Source organism: Branchiostoma lanceolatum, chromosome 15, assembly GCF_035083965.1.
Source record: "Branchiostoma lanceolatum isolate klBraLanc5 chromosome 15, klBraLanc5.hap2, whole genome shotgun sequence".
Lineage (NCBI taxonomy): Eukaryota > Metazoa > Chordata > Leptocardii > Amphioxiformes > Branchiostomatidae > Branchiostoma > Branchiostoma lanceolatum.
In genome coordinates this window covers 17958476-17979985 of record NC_089736.1, presented here as the reverse complement: position 1 = coordinate 17979985, position 21510 = coordinate 17958476, and the positions used below count along the sequence as shown (strand labels likewise).

General features: G+C 41.3%; 2 protein-coding genes across 2 annotated transcripts in view; one reads left to right on the top strand and one right to left on the bottom strand.

Moving 5' to 3' along the window:
* The first annotated feature begins 4132 nt into the window (after nt 1-4132).
* LOC136420342 (uncharacterized) lies at nt 4133-5860 on the top strand. Its single transcript, XM_066407189.1, has 2 exons — nt 4133-4238; nt 4448-5860. Exons 1-2 carry the CDS (start codon nt 4133-4135, stop codon nt 5017-5019), a joined length of 678 nt encoding a protein of 225 aa, XP_066263286.1. The 3' UTR covers nt 5020-5860.
* Nucleotides 5861-6304: 444 nt separating this feature from the next.
* Nucleotides 6305-21510, bottom strand: part of LOC136420705 (LETM1 domain-containing protein 1-like) — a 31130-nt gene continuing 15924 nt past the window's right edge. Inside the window, exons 5-9 of the mRNA XM_066407784.1 lie at nt 21140-21326; nt 15498-15599; nt 14773-14925; nt 7562-7658; nt 6305-6514 (exon numbers count right to left, since the gene is read on the bottom strand). Coding sequence (XP_066263881.1) covers nt 6447-6514; nt 7562-7658; nt 14773-14925; nt 15498-15599; nt 21140-21326 — 607 coding nt within the window. The 3' untranslated portion in view covers nt 6305-6446. The remainder of the gene's footprint in view (nt 6515-7561; nt 7659-14772; nt 14926-15497; nt 15600-21139; nt 21327-21510) is intronic.

The following is a 21510-nucleotide window of genomic DNA, read 5'->3' as shown; positions in this document are numbered from 1 at the left end:
AAGACCACAACAACATGATGCTCAGTGGACCTTGCTCGTCCTTTAGTACAGTGGGCCTTGTGTCCATTTGTGCCAACGGCAAGGTCACAACACCACCACACTAATAACATTCATCTCTTACACCTACAATGAGTGGCAAAAAACACCCCTCCGGTCAAAATGGTCACACCTAACCCAAAACTAGGAAAAATATAGGGAACCAACGTTAGCGACAAAAACCACCCCCAATATTATCGATTCCAACACTTTCTAATCCAACATCACATTAAATAACAAATCTATATTAACCCTCTATCGTTGGGGATCTTGTCGTCCCTTACTTTTCGACAAGACCACAACAACATGATGCTCAGTGGACCTTGCTCGTCCTTTAGTACAGTGGGCCTTGTGTCCATTTGTACCAACGACAAAGTCACAACACCAACACATTAATAACTTCCATCTATCACACCCACACATTAGCAAAGAAAAACATCCCTCCAGTAAAAATGGTCACACCCAACCCAAAACCAGAAAAACATTAGCAAGAAGTCAAAAAAAGAAAACTAGCAAGAAAAACACCCCTCCGTCAAATTGGTCACACCCAACATTAGCGACCAAAAAAACACCCCTCGTAATAAAATGGTCACATCCAACATGGCGGCCCCCATCATTGGAAGCAAAAACAGAACAGGTTTTGCTATCGCAAACCTGTAATAAAATGGTCACATCCAACATGGCGGCCCCCATCCTTGGATGCAAAAACAGAACAGGTTTTGCTATCGCAAACCTGTAATGAGACGATAAGTGCCTATGTAGAGGCACAATATTGTTTTCACTTACAAAGGAAGGTGGTCTCCATTGACAATCACATTGATAGCGATCACGGGGCGTGTCGTCACCATAAAGAGACGCACGCCTGCCAAAGGCGGTGTTGCGTTTTGGCAGACTGCTGTACTCAATAAAGATTGGTCTCTACCTGTACACTGTCTTACTACTGTGAATGTATTTAAGTTCGTGTTGTCGGCGGTTTTAGGTTCGCGGCAGCGCTATATTCACATACTGCTGCTGGCGCTTACTGATTTCACTCACTGTGTCCTGAGATGTCTTTCCTGGGATTTTGAAATTTACTGTTTTAATACATAAATGTGGCCCTAACAAGAGGTGGGATCTACGTAGCCGCGGCGACTGTTGGAGGGCTTCTCTTACTTGCAGTCTTATACATAGCTAATGTATAAGACTGCAAGTAAGAGAAGCCCTCCAACAGTCGCCGCGGCTAGGATGTACCGTGTTACCGCACTGTACCTGTATAACGAAAGCTTTATAATATCTGAATGCGTACTTACAAGTTCATACAGCACACTGAGGTTTATAAACTATTCACCTCCTGTATGATACAGTGTACTACCGGTCCAGCTGGGCAATTTCGCATAATTGCACCAGCCGGATAATTGCACCAAATACACTGGCAAATTGGGTGTGCAGTCAAGCGGATTCTACTGTATATAGTTACTGGTAGTATTTTGCCTTCCACTCTTCCCGGGAAATGATCATTCAAAGTTTGGGAACAGACAAGAATCAAGTTTCGTCCATGTTTTAATACTTACAGCTACCGGCTACAAAAAGCATGAAGCACAACACCGCGTCTGGCGGAATGCAGGCGCTCCTCATCCATAGGCGAATAGCGGAACAGTGCGGTTGATCCAAAATGGAAGGTAGATTGCAGCCTCCCGTGAAGCTATAGGATTATTGGCAATATCGTATTATTGACGGCTTGCTTTCGACCAGTCTTTAGCATATCGATGCTATCCCTCATCACGTTTTGATCAATGCCATGGCCTGTAATCTACAATGTGACTTATAAAAGCAGATTTCTGTATAATTATTATTACAACACCGTTACTAATTGCTAACTGGCCATTGGACCAATCGCTACTCCGGCCGACGGACCACGGTGTGTTTGTAAACATTCCACCAGGGCTGCAGGGCCTGTGAGCCGGAACAGCATATCTGGTAGAGTCCCCCTCCCCTTACCCGGCTTGAAGCGGGGATAATTGTCTTCCAGCTACACTACAGTGAACAAAGAAAGTTATACGATAGTGGAGACAAGTGCAACTATTTTCTTTTTCAAAATGACCTCGCCGAAATAGCCCGTTACCTTGTGCAAGGAGGTTAAAATATTATTTTAACCTCCTTGCCTTGTGTCAGTACCAAATGAACCATTACACATACATTGTATACATACACACACACACACACACACACATACACAGACGACGACAGCACAACTGGATTCTACCATGTACACCCCACCACCAAAATAAACATCAATTTCATCACAGCCTGACAATTAAAAACAACACTCGGTGAGCACTGATTGGGTTCCCATCATGCACCTCACTTCCACTCTGTCAGGACTGCTGCTTATGCTGGGGTCACATTTCCAAGCCAGGGCCTGGCCGGGCTGTTTGCGAAAAGGAAAAATAAAAGATGCATATCAAGAAAATACACAATTTATAGTTTGGAGTAATTTGTTTACATTTTGCACCTATTGTTGTCTTTTATGTAATATTTATTGTTCCCACAAGCTGCCGGGCCGGGCCCCGCTTTAGAAATGTGACCCTAGCATCACTTCAACACCATTTCTAGGAAAAATCTACATTTACAAATTCTAACATCATACCACTCACAGAATTTACAGGTAGAACTCAGGAACGTGAATGGGCAGCACTGTCCTCAGGGATGTTACTAGTTACTAGTAGCTTAGGAATTCCAGTCCTAATGGAATGTGAGCAACTCCAGTCCTAAATGGAATGCCAGAAATTCCAGTCCCAATGAAATGACAGAAATTCCAGTCCTAATGGATGCCAGAATGTCCCTGTTAATGGGAATCTAATCCGAGGAAATGTTTTGTAAAATGTGTCCCTTACAATTCTCAGAATTGCACAGGATTATAAAAGAATTCCCTAGGGGATGCATTCATTGAATTCGTAGAATATTTTCAAATCAATCACAGTGCTATACTAACGGCTCTGCCACAAGGCATTGCCAAAAAAACAGTTAGGAACAGGCATGGCTCGAAATAGTCGGTGCATGTGCACCTGTGTGCACCCAAAATTGGAGCTGTGCGCCTAATTTCTGACTGTGCACCTAGATATTTTTGTAGGCTATAGTGTAAAGGTAATTGTACACTTAGTAAACAGAATATTCTTGAAATGTATCAGAAAAAGCAATTTAACCTTTTGTTGTACTTTACTTGATGTATTGCATGTACTTGTTTGAAATGTTGAAGTTAGCTATAGAATTAATGATTGTAGTTCTTAAGAGCATAATACTTTGCTATCATGTTTTGCTTTCAATTTATTTTGTGGTGCACCCAAAATTCTTTTTGTGCACCTAATTTCTTTGGCTGGGTGCACCAGTGCACCTACAGGTATTTCCAAAAATGAATTTCGAGCCCTAGGAACAGGAATGTGAAAATTAACAAAGTACATAGGGTAATGCAAGAAAATTGAATCAATGACACATTGCAAACGTGATTGTTTATTTAATTTTGATGATACATTGCACGTTGACATATCCTTACATATTCACTTTGCATCTTATTTCAAGACAAAGTCATACATCATTTCTTCCCCCGGTATATCCATGACAATTTCTATGAACTTTTCAAAATATATTGAACACTGGTACTGGTAAAATGTTAACATACACCAGGGGCACTGTAAGTAAGAAATAAGTGTTCTATGACCATACTTGCATGTATAAAAACCTTTGACAAGCTTATGTAGCCTTCCAAAACTGGTCCCAACTAAGGTCTTGTGCATTCCATAATTATAGTGAAAATATTTTTTGGTCAACATTCTATACTATGAGGTAGGCTCTGGAACACGAATTGGCGAAATTCGAAACACGAATTGCGCCACGTAGAGGCGCAATTCGTGGCGCGCAAAGCGCCACCGGGGGGCTAAACTCGAGATCTCGAATTCGTCCACGCGGAAGCGGTAGCGCGAAGCGCAATACAAAACCGGCACTGACATGGCTCGCATAGCGCCACCGGGGGGCGAAACTCGAGATCTCGAATTCGTCCACCTGGAAGGGACAACGCGAAGCCCGCACCGCAATGTATTGACATCATGAGCTACGTAACTATATGAGCTGCGCACAACCAGGTTTCGACGACCCAACGAAAAGGCCGGTCTACTGGCCCGAGGACATCCCCTGGACGTCTCCGTCCAAGCCACCCAAGGGATATCCAGGTAACTATGTTTTTGATAGATCTCTAATTCTGATAGTATAGTATATATATACATGTACATGCATATGTGTACTAGATCATCGGCTTTTAACATGTTCTAATGTGTTTCTAGGCAGTCAGCCCCTCCAGCAAAGAAAAGAGCATTTCTTATAATTCATATAATCATACTTTTTTATTAACTAAATGTTTATTCTAAATTCTTTTGTTCAGACTGGGCCGGGGCAATGAGGCGGGTGCTTATCAGCATTCTTCACCATGTCGGGGAAGACCCCGAAACGTACTTCATGCCCGCCGCCTCCACCGGGCCCGCCGCCTCCACCGGGCCCGCCGCCTCCACCGGGCCCGCCGCCTCCACCGGGCCCGCCGCCTCCACCGAACCCGCCGCCTCCACCGAACCCGCCGCCTCCACCGAACCCGCCGCCTCCACCGAACCCGCCGCCGCTCTCAACGAAACTGCCGCCGCCTCCAACAGTCCCGCCGCCACCAACATCCTCTCTCACAGCCTCTCTCTTTCCGAATTTTCTCGACTGGCCTCACCAACCCCCCCCCGCATTTACCAACACAACGTTCACCATGTCCCCCGCCTATTCTCAACCCATCACGCCAGTCACCTCATCGCCGGTCACCTCACCGCCGGTCACCTCATCGCCGGTCACCAACACCGTCAGCTCATCCATCGATCCGGAACAGTCACCCATCTTTCAGGATCTACGCCGCCCTTCACCACCCGTCTACCGTCGAGCCAAACAGAAGAGACTACCAACCCCCAGAGCCCCCAGTAAACGGGCAAAAAAGGCAAAAGTAAATTATACGCCTTCAACCCACCGTAACTCATCCCGCAAGTAGATTTGTATGTTTTTTTTTTAATGTTCTATATAGTTAGTAGTAGATTTCGGCATTTTTCATAACGCTTTCCAATTTACTAGTACATGTAGCATGAAAGTTCATCTGAGTTGGTAAGAGTCATCATGAAAGGACTAAACTCGTTTCCTTGATTTGTTAATTGTTTTTTTTACCTTACCTCATCGCTTGTCGTGTGTTGCTATAGTATGTTTTGATGTTAGTCAGCAAGATATTGATGATTATTACTTTTGAAACATGTTCGTCGTAAAATCTCGGATGCTTTCGGAAATAGTCGGCTCGTACAAACTGCAATGATTCCTGGGATAGCATCATATTTTCATGGTCGCCATTTTGTTTGAGTTTTTGTTTGTTGTGGTGAATGTCTACGTAGTTTCAGTCTGATTTATCAGACCCCGACTTTAGTGTAATGTTCGCTTTATTGAACTTATTCTATCTGCCGTGAGTAGAGTAGCTTCAGCAGGAAATCTTTGCCATGGTCGTGAATAAATGATGTTTAATCTGTACAATCGATTCTGAAACTGGAGCAAAGAATGTTACTAGTACTTAGAACACACACTATCCCATTCTTGCAGCTATTTTCACTATTTTGTCACAATGCATATGCATTTGTATCAATTTGTTATCATTCTCAGCCCCGTAACCAGGTCCTGTAACAGCAAATTAAACAGAATGTTATTGACATAAACAAAGCAACAATTGCTGGCTGAAATTGTTACCCATACTCGATAAGTTAGATATTAAACAGAATTCGTAAATGTGCACTTCGCCACCTCTGGTTGGACTCCTTGGTCTGTGCGTGTTTTGTATTACGATTAGCTGACAACAATACATCATAAGTTAAACATTAACAGAATGGCTAAATCGCAAGCCGTGTTTCGTAAATATGCGCTTCGCTGCCACCACTGGTTGGACATATAGTTACGTAACTCATGATGTCAGTAACCGGTTGCATTGCGGGCTTCGCGTTGTCCCTTCCGGGTGGACGAATTCGAGATCTCGAGTTTCGCCCCCCGGTGGCGCTATGCGAGCCATGTCAGTGCCGGTTTTGTATTGCGCTTCGCGCTACCGCTTCCGCGTGGACGAATTCGAGATCTCGAGTTTAGCCCCCCGGTGGCGCTTTGCGCGCCACGAATTGCGCCTCTACGTGGCGCAATTCGTGTTTCGAATTTCGCCAATTCGTGTTCAATGGCCTACCTGATACTATCCAACTTTTCAACAACAAAACTGTTGAAAGAATGGCTTCAGCTGGCCATGGGTCAATGCTGTTTGTTATTGGGTCTCTGGCTGAGGTGACACAGATCCAGTTGTGTTGACTTGATGTTCATGTGTTCAGAGGTAGTTGTGTTCACTTGACATGGGAGTGTCCAGTAGATAGAAACACCATGCAGTGGACAAGCAGACATAACTCTGAAGCTGTGGATGTGAAGACAAAGAATTTGTCAGTTGTATACAAGTGATAACACTTTCACTATCAATACCAAGAAAGAAAAAAAAGGCATCATTCATATTAAGGGAATATTTTTAAACTTTTAAAGTCATCTTCTCTAGTTTTTACTAGTTTGACTTGATTCAGGCTTTTCCCTCTCATGAGCACCCTGTTGCAGATGCATCTTATCCTTTACATCTCTTCAGAACTTAATCGTATTCAGACGTATTGTAATCGGAACATAAAACAAAATTCACTGTTTTGGTTTATTTTTCTACATCATTAGTTGAATCTACCTTATTATTACAATGCACAGCAATATTCATCACGTATGGAAACGTGCTGAAGTTTATTTGTTGACTTGGGGTGATTTTCCTGTGACATCTCCGACCGCAATGGTCGATTCGGGTATTTCTTAGCGTTCTACGCTGGCTCATTTGCATCTCATTTGTAATGATGTCAATGTGACAAAGTGAAGGGAATATGTTGGAAATCAGCTACAAATTTGTTACATGTGAATGTGAAATGTGAATCTGAATGCAGATTTGTCAATTTATAGTTTTTACCTGCCAAATTTTACAATACGTCCCTTTAAAGTATAATTTTGCTAAAATCTAATATAATGATTGAAGTGGAAACATCCTAACAACTGGGGTAATAAAAATCACCAACACACTAAGATGCATGTAGAAGCCACAAGATGACTTGTGAAATATGAAATGCTACGGAAAAATCACATCAAACCAAGTCGTAAATGGCAGTTTGTCACATTTTTCAACATACTACCAAATGGCCTCCATAACATTACAAATATGTAGGGATTTAATTTTCTCAAAACATTTTGCGATTGATAATTTGAAGCCGATCAATTCTATAGTAGGGACAGTTAAAAACTTGTGTTGTGTTGGACAACATTGGGACACATGTAACCGTTTATTAAAAAAATGACTTGTTGTGTGGATAAGTTGCACTTATAGGTCTGGAGTACTTGTTGAGACAAATTTCACAAAATTGCATTCATCTCAGTAACTCACCTTGTAGCTGTGTAGATATCTGAACCCACTGTGTCAACCACGCCACACATGTGTCTCTGGACCAGGACATGCTGTCCACTCCACGGATATAACACATCTAAGGAACACATTCAACATGCAACATCAGTGTCTTCTTAGAGCCAAAAAACAACACTGTGGAAAAATTCCCTTTTTATTCCAGGTTATGGGAATTACATCTAGTATATAATACTGGTTTGTTAGATAGAGCCTGGCAAAAAAATGTAATGTTCTTTTGGGTTTATTATAAGAAACGAATTATATAAAACAGCTTCCGTTAATTCCCCTAGATTTCACCATTTGAATAGCTTACAAAAATCCATATCACTACTAAAATCAACAAACCCACTTACGATACAAAACGTGGGTCTCTTCATTTTCCACTGCCTTCAAAAAAGAAGTCAAACCCAACCACAACCATAGTCAACCTTAGTTAACTTAAAACTTTCGCAGTAGTCTAGATAACTATTTTTGATTCCCATGTATTTCCATGTACTTGTTTGTCTGCAATTAGCCTTCGGGCATGAACTTGCAATAAAGTTATTATTATATACTGTATTACCATCTACCATAGATAAGGGAGGACAAAAGAGGTGCTTGAGACCTATATAAGTTGCCCTCACATGCAGTTAAACATTAGAAACTAGAAAGGCCGTCAAATACAGCATATTTCACTCCCTCCCCATGCAATAATGGACCTTTTGTAATAATCTAAGCTACATTTATCTGTTCCTTGTTCCTGCAACATGACCTCAGGTAACCCAAATGGAAAACGTGTTCCTTGGACTGTGAATGGCAAATGGAACACACCAAATCTTAGATAGAACATGGAAGGGGGATATCAGATACTTTTGGTCTGAAAATGGCAAAAAAATCCCAACACAAATAATTCTTAAGTTTATTTGCCCAAAGTGTCAAAAACATCATGTGCCTAGGCACCCCACAACAAATTCAATGTCATTTGATTGTAGTACCAAGGCACAGATGTCCAAAATATACATTTTTGGTCTGAAAATAGATACAAATCGAACAATAATTCATTCTGTATACCATAAGTGTGCATTAAGTCCTGTGGGTATATGTCCAAGGCACAACCATGCCAAATTTCAGGTCATTTATGATTTAGTTTCAATTCCAGAAGACAGGAAGCCAAAATATCATACATTTTTGGCCTGAAAATGGCCACACAAAATGGCCGATAAAACTCAATGAAATAATTTGAAAGACGCACGTCACAAATATGAAAATTTAAAGTTAAAACTTGAGTTCCACTACCTCATACCTTTGTATATAATTTTGTCTCATTACAATGTAAATGACATACAAAAAGTATTGCATATGAATTCATTATATCTTCTTTCCAAATGACATGTTAGAAATATCCTTTGGAATCTATGGTAGCATTTCCTCACTAATTATGCAAATGATGTCATAATTTACAAAATCTATGTCCACATGTGTCACTAGTATGAATATGCCATCATTTACCACTAACTTAAATTTAGGTATTATACTGTAACAGTTTTCTCAGATACAAAAAACTGATGTTCTGCTGCAGTACCAAGGTGACGTACCAGGAGGCCCAAAGTCGACCTTTGTCTTCCCAACACCTACCCACATACCAAATATCATCATAATCCATCAAGAGGTTCTAGAGTTATTCTGACTACAAAAATCCCGAAACACAGACCTACCTACCTAGTCCCTTGACCTCAGGGTCATTGGGGGACAAGGTAGAACACAAGCAGACAGACCACAAGGTAGAAAACAGACAGACAGACCCAAACAATGTCTCCATTTTTCATGGAGATAATCATAAATGTCTCAAGTATGGGACAGATGGCTATTACACAAATGGGGCCTTCATCTGCATGATTGATACTTGTTCATGCTCCTCTCTTTCTTAGTAACAAATGTTAGATATTTGGAAGCCCTTTCATCAAATGCAGTATAAAATTTCCTCATCAATTGTGTGTGCTGCCTAACCAGCTTGAACCCCCTAGCTGGACAGAGCCGCTTGGAAGCACAGTGACGACTGCTGCCCACCCATATGCATGTGTCAGGGACTCCAGCAGCAGTATACATGTAATCAAATAATGGATACTACAGTACTACTAATCATGTAAATTAGGTGTTGATGTGCATACCTCTTAAAATCATCTCCACCTAATAAGCTACCTACATGTCAAAAGTTATAAAAATACATTTATCCTTTCTTGAGTTATCTTCTTCGAAAGTCTTCATCAAAGTGGCCCCTGCAGTTCCAAAATAAACTGATAGGGTGCCCAAATCTATCATCTCACTTCTTTTAGAGCCCCAGAGCTACCTGTGACGGTCCAAAGAATCATGATCATAGCATCGCATGTCCAGAACATGTAATTTCAAAAAAAGGAAATTCTGCTGCAGTACCATTAAAAGCCGGGGGGTACAAAATTATACTTGCCGTTAAAGTATTTATGACACCAAAATACAACATTTTCTTATTATCTGTAATAGGAATAGTATCCTTCAATGAATATAAACGTTTAAAACAAATACACACCCTTCTGATGTTATTTAAAATTGAACCATAAGAAACCATACTTCCAGCTTTTGATTTTTCTCTGATCTTCCCACCAGGTAATTACCTTAATCAATGACTTTACTCTCCCGATGACATCACAATGAACACAGCAGCCTGTTCGGAACCTTGCACCACGGCTTGTGAAAAACATTATTTGATGAGCAAACAGTGCTTAATTATCGTTATTATATTCAATTAAATGACATTATAATATCGAGTTTGTTTGCTTCTTAAAAGAATGTTTTTTCCGAGCGACAGTGCAAAGTTCCAAACCGGCTGCCATGTTCATTGTGACGTCATCGGGTGAGTTAAGTCACTGATTAATGTAATTACCTGGTGGGAAAATCAAAAGCTGTACGAAGTTTAATGATTCGATGTTCAATAACATCCGAAGGGTGTATATTTTGTGCGAATGCCTATGTTATCAAACAATATTATGTTTGTTGTAATTTCAGGTCATTTTTGATGTTATTGTTGTCTTAAACACTTTAAATGTTATGAAGCCTACCCACATACCAAATGAAAGATAACCTTCTGGCAAAGGTGATTATCATACGAATCCATCCACAGCTTCTCTTGTTATCAAGGGAATTCTCTGCAGGATGCATTCAGGCAATTTTTACAATATTTCCAGATTGATCGCAAGTTGCAAAAAATGTCTCTGCTGAGACATAAAGAATGAATCTGGGGTTAATATTTTTCCACTCTACCTCCATACACAATTTCATGTTATATGGCTAAAAATGACAAAGTTGAATCCAATTGACCAAATGGCAGTAGAGCAGAATAGTATGAAGAAGATCTAGAAGACATGAAGAAACATCAGAAACAAGAGTGGCAACGTAAAAAGACGTTGCACATACAAACCAGGACATCAATTACATGAGATATATCAGTTGTTCACCTTCTCTACCCAAATAACAAGTTGTTCAAAGTATGAAAATCTTGTCTGTAAATTATCTTCGCCAAATAATCAAGGCTTATTATGGATAGTGATTAGTATTTACATGCTTATCACCCTCTGCAAATTTGATCATGCACCATACCATTTGGAAGTTATGATGGGGCGAATGAGTCCAGTTTAGATAGGGTTGAAAATCATTTGATGGTACAGGACTAGTGTATGTGTCTAGTGTGCTGATATATGTTATAACTGGTCATGAAAAAAAATGAGTATTTTGATATCATATGGGCCGCAAAGTTTCGATATTGCAGTGTTGTAAGTTGAAAGTAATGATGAAATGGTACAGTCAATATATATGAATACAATTAATCTTTATTCCATATCATACACATTTTGAAAGGCATAGTACATGTGACTCTTCTAGCTAGTAGTGGTGCAGTTTTGGTGCAGTGTACTCTCCAAGCAGAATCAGAGTGGGTCTGGCTGTTTTTTGACGTGTTTTTTTGGTAAACACGTTAAAAACCAGCTGGACCCACACCTCTGCTTGGAGAATAGTGGATGTCCCATTTGTTTATTTATCTGACCTACATGTACGTTTATGCAAGGCCATCTGTTTACATGACCTGACACTGTCCCATGTCCCATTACGAAATGCAGCGGGTTAACAAACTTTCCTTACTAATTATGCAAATTAGCTATTGATTTGCATAATAAGTTATTGATTATGTAAAGTACCATCTCAGCTCTCTATATACCAAACATCATGACGATCTGTCGACCCCATCTCAAGTTATTCATGTCCGAATGTCAGAACAAAAACACTCACTGCAGTTCTAAACAAGCCGCTAGGGAGCCCAAATTTACAGAACTTACTTCCTGTGGCATGAAATATCTACCACACAAAAATCATGACCATAGCACTTTCAGAAAATATGCCCCTAAATTTTGAAGCTCCGCTGCAGTACCTTAGGTACCCGCTAGAAAGCCCATTATCGAACTTGACCTTCCTTTCTGTAAACCCTACCCATCCACTAAATATCATACAGATCCATCAACAGCTTCTCGAGTTATGCTGGCGACATACAAGTACACATCCACACAAAGCCTGCTGCAGTACCAACGGAAAATGCCAGGGGAACCATTTTTGAACTTGACCTCCGTTTCCACAACATCTACACACCTACAAGAAATCATGAAGATCCATCAACGTTTCCGTCACTTTTTTTGCCTACATACAAACACAAAAAAGTTAAAAGACCTCTGCAGTACTGTTGAATAACGCAAGGTGAACCATTTTCAAACTTGACCTTCCTTTGCACAACCACTACACACCTACCAAAAATCATAAAGATTCATTAAAGCTTTCTTGAGTTATGCTCCTGACATACATACAGTCCCACCCAACAGATTTTTCAACCGAAAACATAATCTTCTCCGAGTACAAGTACTCGGCGAAAATAATAACGTACAAACCATCAACGTGATAACTATACCTTTAACTAAACTAGAAGGCCAATTTTTCCGTGCACATGCTGGACATTTCCGCTATCATGGTCAGCGGTGGCATTGCCCAAACATGGCACATGGGATATCAGGTGTCAGGCATTGCCTAATTGTTTCTCATGTTTCTTTTACAGTCACTGTGGTAGTGTTTGTAATCATTCTTTTCCAATAAGATAATTCATTTCATATCTACATGGCACAAAATTACAAACTTTAAAGGTGCAGTGACTTGAGTGCTGGCCAACTGGTTTGCTAATATTCAGGATATTCAAGTTCTTGTTTTCGAAATATTGTTGTTTGAGCGCTTAGAGACGATTAAGAGCAAGAGTAGGAACATGAAACATATTTGATACAGAATATATGTTAGCTTTATATCTCCCTGAACAGAATATCGCTTTCATCAGATTGAACGTCAACAAATTAGGTTTGCAGAGCTTTGTCAAATGGACAAACAATACATAAGTCGTCTACGTACATACTCATCTCGCCTCAACGGGTTCAACGCTAAGGTCAGAAATCTAACAGAAAATGAGACAATAGGCTTCTTTTTCTGTCATGCACGTAGTGTATAGGTCAATATGCGTTTTTCAGTACATATATGAGTACTAGACGGAGAAGCCATACTGAGTACACTGGTACAATCAGTGTTTTGTTCCTAATTTATTTTCTAGTTCCTGATTATAGGCTATAGATTACTTTTTGTCTTGAGGTTTTACAAAAATTCAACTTTGGAAACAAAATCCGGAAGAAAGAGTAGAATATTGGAATATGATAACACTACAGAAGGTTTCTCTCAGTTGAATCTATACTTTTTCATTTTAGTTCAAATGCTTTTGCATTATGGTGCACAACTACAAAAAGTTCTGCGCCAGGTTATGTATTTTCCGCAACAGGTGTAATTTCCGTTACCGGTAACGGAACTTACAACAGTAAACTTTGGCTTTTCCTTCAAAGGGATGTCCAGTTTTGCGTTAACGTTGGGTAACATAAATTCGCAGGGTACTTAAATTGTAGAGCAATTAAAAAGCTTGTAGATGAGTCCCTGACGCCAGACTGTATGACAAGCCTGCTTGAAGTCTAGGAATACAGCCGCAGTGCAAGCTATGTCAGGGTCATCAACTGATTTCCCCCAGTCGTCTACAAGTCGTAACAGCTGGAGCACGGTGCTGTCTCCCTTTTTAAAACCGGATTGGTTTTCGTTCAGCAAGTTGTTGTTTACAAGGTGGGCATAAAGGTGGTTGTGAACCAGCCTTTCCAGAACTTTTGCCACTGTAGGTAGCAAGGATATAGGCCTGTAGTTCTGGGAGTCTGTTATGTCGCCCTTTTTATACACAGGGGTGATGTTGCACTCTTTCCACTCAGTGGGAAATATTCCAGAGCACAATGAGTAGTTGAACAGATCCCTTAAGGAGGAACAAATCACAGTCGCTGCCTCCTTAAGAAGTCTGTTCGAGATACCATCCGGACCTGCGGCTTTGTTTGAAGGTTCAGGAGTACCTTGAGGACTTCTTCAGTTGAGAACTGGAGTACAGTGAGTTGTTTGGAGGTGAACATCGGGATGCCTTGTAGACTTCAAAGAGTTCAGTTTTCTGTCAGATCATATCAAGCAAGTCCGGGGTTACCCATGGCTAAAATACCGGTCATTCGGATGACCACCGCCTTCCACCCTCAACATACGGGTTTCAAGTTGTATTACATCAATCCCCTGTAATGACTATGACATCTACAGAAACCACTCTCTGCCAGGGGTTGACTAAAAAGAAAAGGAGCAGTAATAAAAGGCGATGGTTTATACCATGAAATTATCAAAGGCGTACTTACAGCAAGGAGGTTTTTCAAAATTTTGCGTCGCCAACCTGATGATAAAGATGCTTCACTTCCGGATTACTCAAGAACTCCAGACCGCATCTCGCCACAGCTTGCAGAAGCGTTCTCAAAACTGGGCGTGATTTGTACAACGCCACTCGGCAGAGAGGTGGTCAGGAATGTTTGCTAGAGCATAGGCTATGTGGGATTGTGTATCATTGCTGTACAGGGTATCTAGACACGACTTTCACACGACTACACACTGCGGCCGGGCGATGTCCGCCATTGGATGCGGCCCATAGTTACAGGGTACGGCCTGAATTTCCGGGTGCGGCCCAAATTTTTAACAGTACGGCCCAAATTTGCGGGTACGGCCCGAAGGGAGTTTGATGGGGGTGGTTTGGTAGAGTCACTGACCTTACGTAGTTCCTGTGTGGTGAGTTTACTGATGCCCTCCTGCTGAATACCCTGGTCCATGGCGTGGACGTCCTCCAGGTGTTTCAGCAAACGTCTCCTCAGCAGGACTTTAGGGAGGTAGGGATTCAGCAGCAGGACCCGACTCAGCCACGCCTGGAACACACAAGTTTTCCTCTATTGGGGCAAAGCATAACTCTTCTCAAGTAGGTAATAGTGGTGCAATGAGGCTTTGCTGTGGCAATTTCAGCAGTGCACATCGGCTCACCCCTACTCTTCACTAAGTGTGAAGGTTAGTAATTTGGAGACGCTGTGGGGTCAAATACTGCTTATCCCATGAAGACACAGAGCAATTGACATGGTGCAGACTGGATACAGGTTCATAAGACTCTGTTCATACTTAGCCTTGCAAGTCGGATTCAGAACCAAAATCGCCTAAGCATGATTAATGTGGCCTACATGCAGTATGAACGCTCCAACTCATATTGAAACCCCCTTGAACCCTCTGGGAGGTAGTTTAGATCCGGCTTGCGTGCATCGCGACTTCAGAACGAGACTTGAGCTGGATTACTTTGCATTACATATTTCAGAGCCCAAATCAGCTACAACGTAGCTGTCAGGATATGCCAGATAAGAAATGCAATTCACACAATTTCATGTAACAATACTATTTAATTTAGTAAATATCTTTTTTAGGTTTAAAAAAATTCTAAAGCCTTGTTACGTACCAACTGGGTTCTGGACAGTCTGTTGAAGTGAAGAACAGGATGTGTGAATGTGGGACGGACCCTCATGACAGCTGCACTGGAAGGACTCTCCTCTCTTAATGCCTGTTGTGACATCAAAATAGTGGAATCAACTTCCGTAACTCTTGCATAGGGATGATGGGAAAATATCATCATATTGTCTGCTACAATCCATTGTTTATCTGATGGGAACTTTGGGATACAAACTTTTTTTTCAAATATTTCAAATAATGCACATAAATCGCAACAGAGTTTGTAGGATCTTTGAGTTTGCAGATGAAACACTAAGTAGCAACACAATAGAAATGTTTTGGTATTAAACAATACAATATTGTATTAATTACCTGACAATGCCTTTTAGTTGTCTGATGCAAAACATCTCAGATTGTCAATAATTGTGAACACATTTTTTAAGCAGACCCTCCTCTAGATCTAAAATCTGAATTGTAGGACTGCTCAATCACAAGAAGGGGCTATAATCCTACATGTGAAGCTCCATAGAGCTAGCTCCATGGAGGTGATTAGTACAACTTTGTCACAAGTTTTGGCAGTGTGACGCATCCTAAAGTGGTATGAGGTGCTGCACATACAGGAGCTGCATTGATGCTGGACTGGTCTGGCATTTTGGGCATTGATACCGCCTCAGTCCAGATCCCTTGGCAATTGAGCATCGATGAATGCTACCCTAATGTGTATAATAACTACTAATAATCATTTATCATGCAGGCTCCTTTCCTGATTATCAGATGAGCATGTCATGGAAGAAAACAAAATCTTTGGTAACCTATGAGCCAGTGGTCAAATGGCATTTTAGTCAAGTTTTTCCATAATGGCAACTTCAAGAATTGCTGGAAAAATATGCCAAAAAAATCAGCTGTCTGTCCTCATGCAAAAATGGACTGTTCCATATACGGTCAAACCTGCCCAAGGCGACCACCCGGGGGACCGAGGAAAAACGGTCGAAATGGACAGGTGGTCGCTATGAAGAGGATTCCACTAATAACATGTTTCCAAGTCGAAATGTTCAAAATATACAGTGTACTACGTAGATTGATGGATGGAAAATTACATAATTTTAGACCCCCACCAAGTTCAATTCTCATTGACGGAAAGATCCTACAGAAATTACCTTTTCTATTTTTCGTTGTAATATTTGAATACTACATCGTGTACAAATTTTCGTCATACTTTTGACTAAAAAAAATGTCTGCCTCTATGATCTCGCAGCGCCCTCCCGTATTCACACGTTACGTTTGAGTACACACATGCACATAAAATCTAGGTTTTAAGGCCTATTAAAGACAAATCCCTAGAAAACACCTGCTGATCCCAGCCTTCTTTTGGGCGCCGACCGCTGGATAAAAGGTGCAAAGAGTTTTCGATCTGACAACTGAAGGATGAAAACGGAGAGTTGTGATTCCGCCGCCGAGCTCCCGACCACATGGAGAGGTAACAGTGCAGCAGAACGCACAGCTTCGGCGATTACAAGCAAGCAGCGCCCAATAAAGGTTTGTGAGAGTCGTGTTTTAGTCAGCGTTATGCCGCGCTGAAACCAAGATGGCGTCGCGGACCAAGAAACAACATGTCTCGACCAACGTTTTGCCCTCCGCAAAGTCATTTTCCGGCGGAATTTAGTAAGACAGAGACACGTTTTTGTTGAAAATACAAGAAATGGATAGTAATTTCTGTGAAATCTGACTTTTTGACGCCATGCACTACGTGATCGTATTGAAAATTGAGTTCAAACCGAACCAGGCTTGCGGTAAACTATAAGATTGCGATGGGCACAACAACATCGATATTAAAGTATTCACAAACCTTTATATTTACAATGTTTATAGTGGGAACGTTTTATTAAAACACTTAATGGAGGAATCAATGTTATTCATATATTTTTGTCCGTCAAGGTCTTAAAACATTTCCGCGAAATCCGACAGCAAAATCCGATGTCACCACACGCTGGAAAACGGTCGCCATGGGCAGGGATTGTGCTCTGTGCGGTCCCAATTCGTGGCGGTCGCGGTCGCGTTGGACGGGTGGTCGCCGTGGGCAGGCCGCTTAATGCTTGTGCCTATGGGGAAAAGTTTCGGGACCGAGAAAAAGCGGTCGCCATGGCCAGGTGGTCGCGTTGAAGAGGTGGTCGCCTAGGCAGGTTTGACTGTACTTAGTAAATCTTTTGCAGAGATGGACCATTCCAATGTTGGGTTTGCAGAAAAGGCTGGGCTGTCTAACTGGCCTGGCTAGCTGGCCTATCTACCACGTCAGGCTACTCAGATCCCCCCATTCATATCCCCACAAATGGTCAGACACGAATGCAGCTGCGCCCTCTAGCGGAATGCACCCAAACTACACTCAGTGTATGGTATAGCATATACAGTACCGCCCTGGTCATAGTTAACAAGGTGGAACGTCAGTGACGCGTCAGAGCACCGTCACTGACGCGTCAGGCAATCGTCAGTTATTCAGAAGCCCGTCAGAATTCGTCAGCATCCCGACAGAACTCTGACACGTTAGCGTCAACTTAATGAGATGGGTCAGGTTGCATGTTTATTTTGGGACCCGACAAGACAATGGCAATTTGTCACCTCCTGGAGCGCCGGTTTGGTTTGCGATGTAAATGCCCCAAAATACCAACGGCTGATCAAACCAAAATTTGGCAACCAGCGTTACACACTGGCTTCGTAATTTGCAGGAACCAAGGATCTTATTCTCAAAGTAGATAAAGTGCATACTGACTTACCAACATTGACAACGTTCAGAGTTCAGAGTCTGAACTTTGATATACCTCCAGAAATTATGCCTATTATCACGTTTATACCGTTGAATATGCAGAATTTTACGGCCCAACATCGAAATAAAGATGTCTTCTGTCTAATAGCCCGCTTTAAAGAGGCTTTAGGTTGCATTTTTATCGAAAATTTTCCCGCCAAAGTTACTGGAAGTGAATACATAGAAACGCGCCAACATGTCGCTGCAAGTTCCGGCTTCATGTGCTTTGGGCCATATATGCAAATGAGGCATACCTATGCAAATGCCTCACAAGTGTGTACGGGATACCATGTATGCAGTACACCAAGACAGGCATGGACACCTTGATGCTCATTCCTTATGTGCACCCTCCTTGAATTTTTTTAACACACATGTACATGTATGTAATTCCTGTTTCAAACTTTACTAGACAATAGTAAAAATTAGATAGAGTGAGAGAATAAAGAAGCAGCAATGTTGCAAGGCTAGATATGATGCACACAATTAGGCATTATAAGGTTGAGAATAAATGAATAAATAGATAAAGAAGGCTGTAGTATGGAGGCTTGAGTATTTGCAGAAAATATTTTCAAATTGCAGAACAAAAGTTTGACATTCTGCAATATTGCAGAACACTGGAAAAAAGTATTTCTACCACTGCATTTCTTGTACATTATTGTGCGGCATCATTCTGGAATATTCCATGTTCTACACTGAAAAATTCAGAGGAGGCAATTAGCTCGTCAATCCCCCCAAAAGTGTGAAATTCAAACCGATTTTCAGTCGACAGTTGTTGGAGATTACGAGCTTAGAGATATGTTCTGACCTTGCTGTTTTCAAGATACAAACTTAGTCCATTGTTATTGGTCCTAATCATATGGCACTTATGAATAGCGCCGTATGCAAAATCACTGCTAACGTTACATCGTTACGGTAGACAATGTCAGTGTTATAAATCATAAATTGAATTACCTGCTCGATGAACGCACACCTACAAAGTTTATGAAGAGTTAAATACCAGTTGACACTGGCTAACAAAGATCTTTCTCACGAAGCTACAAGTTGTCGGCCAGGAGACCCTTCCGGATCGACCCCCTGCATGATGGACGTGTGTACAACCTTATCTCCACAAAGATTGATGAAACTTAGCGCTACATAATATATCATCATTTACATTGAAAAAAACATGGTGGCTTAGAGAGAGACAAGACCTTTGCTTCCTTTTAAAAAGCAAAACAGATATGTGAAAATGTCTTCAGTTGTTTTTCTAAAGCGTACTCCAGCATTGCTGGCTAGAACAACTCAACTCCTGTGGATAGGTAATGAGCTGACAACGAGTTATTAACGAGGCACAAAGTTAAATGTGTGTTACAAGATAAAAGGTCATCGGAAGTTTGCGTGGGTCACGTACTACTTGTACAGCAGTAACCATGCACGCTGGTATTGTGCTATTTTGACTGCATATAACGCAAATATAGACGCTAAGATTAAGCCAACAACACAAGCATTAATACAGTAGCAGCCTCAAGGTGATCCCAACCCCTTGGCTATAACTAAGGGGTCGGTAATAACCAAGGGGTCGGTTGGGGAGAAACAGAGTTGGCACAATACCACTGTGACAGTTATCCTGCCGGTCCAACTCAGGGGGGGGGGGGGGGGGGGGGTGATCTGTGTAACATTTCCTTGGGGCTATATTACAAAGAAACAAGCTGCTGTATACTAGCCTAGGCTTGTTCCAAAGCAGACAATACTTTGTTCTAAATCATCGGTAACTTGAACAGCCGACAGCCACGTTCTCACATGGCCCCTCCACTCTGTATTGATGCCAGGAGACATACTCTGGCCCGCCCTCTGGCAACATCTGACAGTGTTTTTTTGCCTACAGCCAGGCCGACAGTTACGTGGTTCCTTTGTTTAGCCAAACTGCTGGTATCGCTGTTGACAACACCCACCACGAGAACAGTTTCCTTCCCCTTTATTGCTACTGTTAATCTGCTTGCATACCCTTAGAATTTAAAAAAAAAACGTTTGCACTTGGTGATAATAATAAAGTTAAACAATAAAGTTAAATATCTATAATGTAGATCAGTTTATTTCTACTTTACTTGTAGATTTCTGGTCAATACGCTATGCTATACCATACACTAGGTGTAGTTTGGATGCATTCCGCAAGAGGGCGCAGCTGCATACGTGTCTGACCATTTGTGGGGATATGAATGGGGGGATCTGAGTAGCCTGACGTGGTAGACAGACCAGGTAGACAGCCCGGCCTTTTCCGCAAACCTTTCCAATGTGACGTCAACTCTCTGAAGCCCCCCCCTTGCAAGACTCACTCAGGACTATTCTAAAACCACCCAATGCAAAATAGACTATTCCAAGTTACTCCTCCTCCATTTTCCGTGCAGAAGCTACCCCATACCAAATGCCAGGTCAGTTGGCTTTTATATGACACAGGAACTGTTTTGGTCTGAAAATAGCACAGAGTGTATGCGCACATGGTAAACAATGTACTGTATATGCATGCATATGGAGTGAATATGGTTGAAGGGATGCATGTGCATAATATATATATAATAGTTTATTGCAAATTCATGCCCGTAGGCTAATTGCATGTTGACAACAATGTCGAAATACAAATGTAAGGTAAAACAAAGGTATACATGAATACAAAATCATTCTATATTGCTATTCTACAGTAAGTTTCTATAACTACGGTACTAATGCGGGGTTTGATTTCTTCTCTGAAATATATAGTTGTGGGAGGCTCTAAAAAATAATGTCACGAGGTAAGGTGTTTTCAAGATGAAAAAAGACCAATTACTGGTCTCTTCTGTCTGATCATGAATTCTGAATATGGAAACAATGGAAAAACTTACATTTGCACACAATTCTTGTAGTTTTGTTCTATTTCTGAAGTCTTCTACACGATGCAATTTTCTGTGCAGAGCTTGGAGAATGCTGGGGTAGTACGCCACTCTCTTCATGTGATAACTGGTGAAGAAAGACACCTTCTGCCCTGCTGACCAAAACTGGGAGGATAACAGCTGTTTGGGGTAAAAGTAACTGAAAAAAAGGAAATATCCTAATTAGATAAATTGACCTGTTTCAGTCCAGCCAACATTTTAAAAGTCAATCAAGAAACAAACATTCTGTTCCTTGAATACATTTGGGGACCCTCTTTAAACAGTGAATATTGTAAAAGCTTAGGAAATATCATTTTAAAAATGCATGCCACAAAGAAGGCCTC

What these genes read in the sequence shown, in the direction of transcription:
- LOC136420342 (XM_066407189.1), top strand. Translation starts at nt 4,133, where the DNA reads ATGAGCTGCGCACAACCAGGTTTCGACGACCCAACGAAAAGGCCGGTC. An exon ending in GCCACCCAAGGGATATCCAG is followed by an intron (nt 4,239 to 4,447) that starts GTAACTATGTTT and finishes TCTTTTGTTCAG; the next exon opens with ACTGGGCCGGGGCAATGAGG.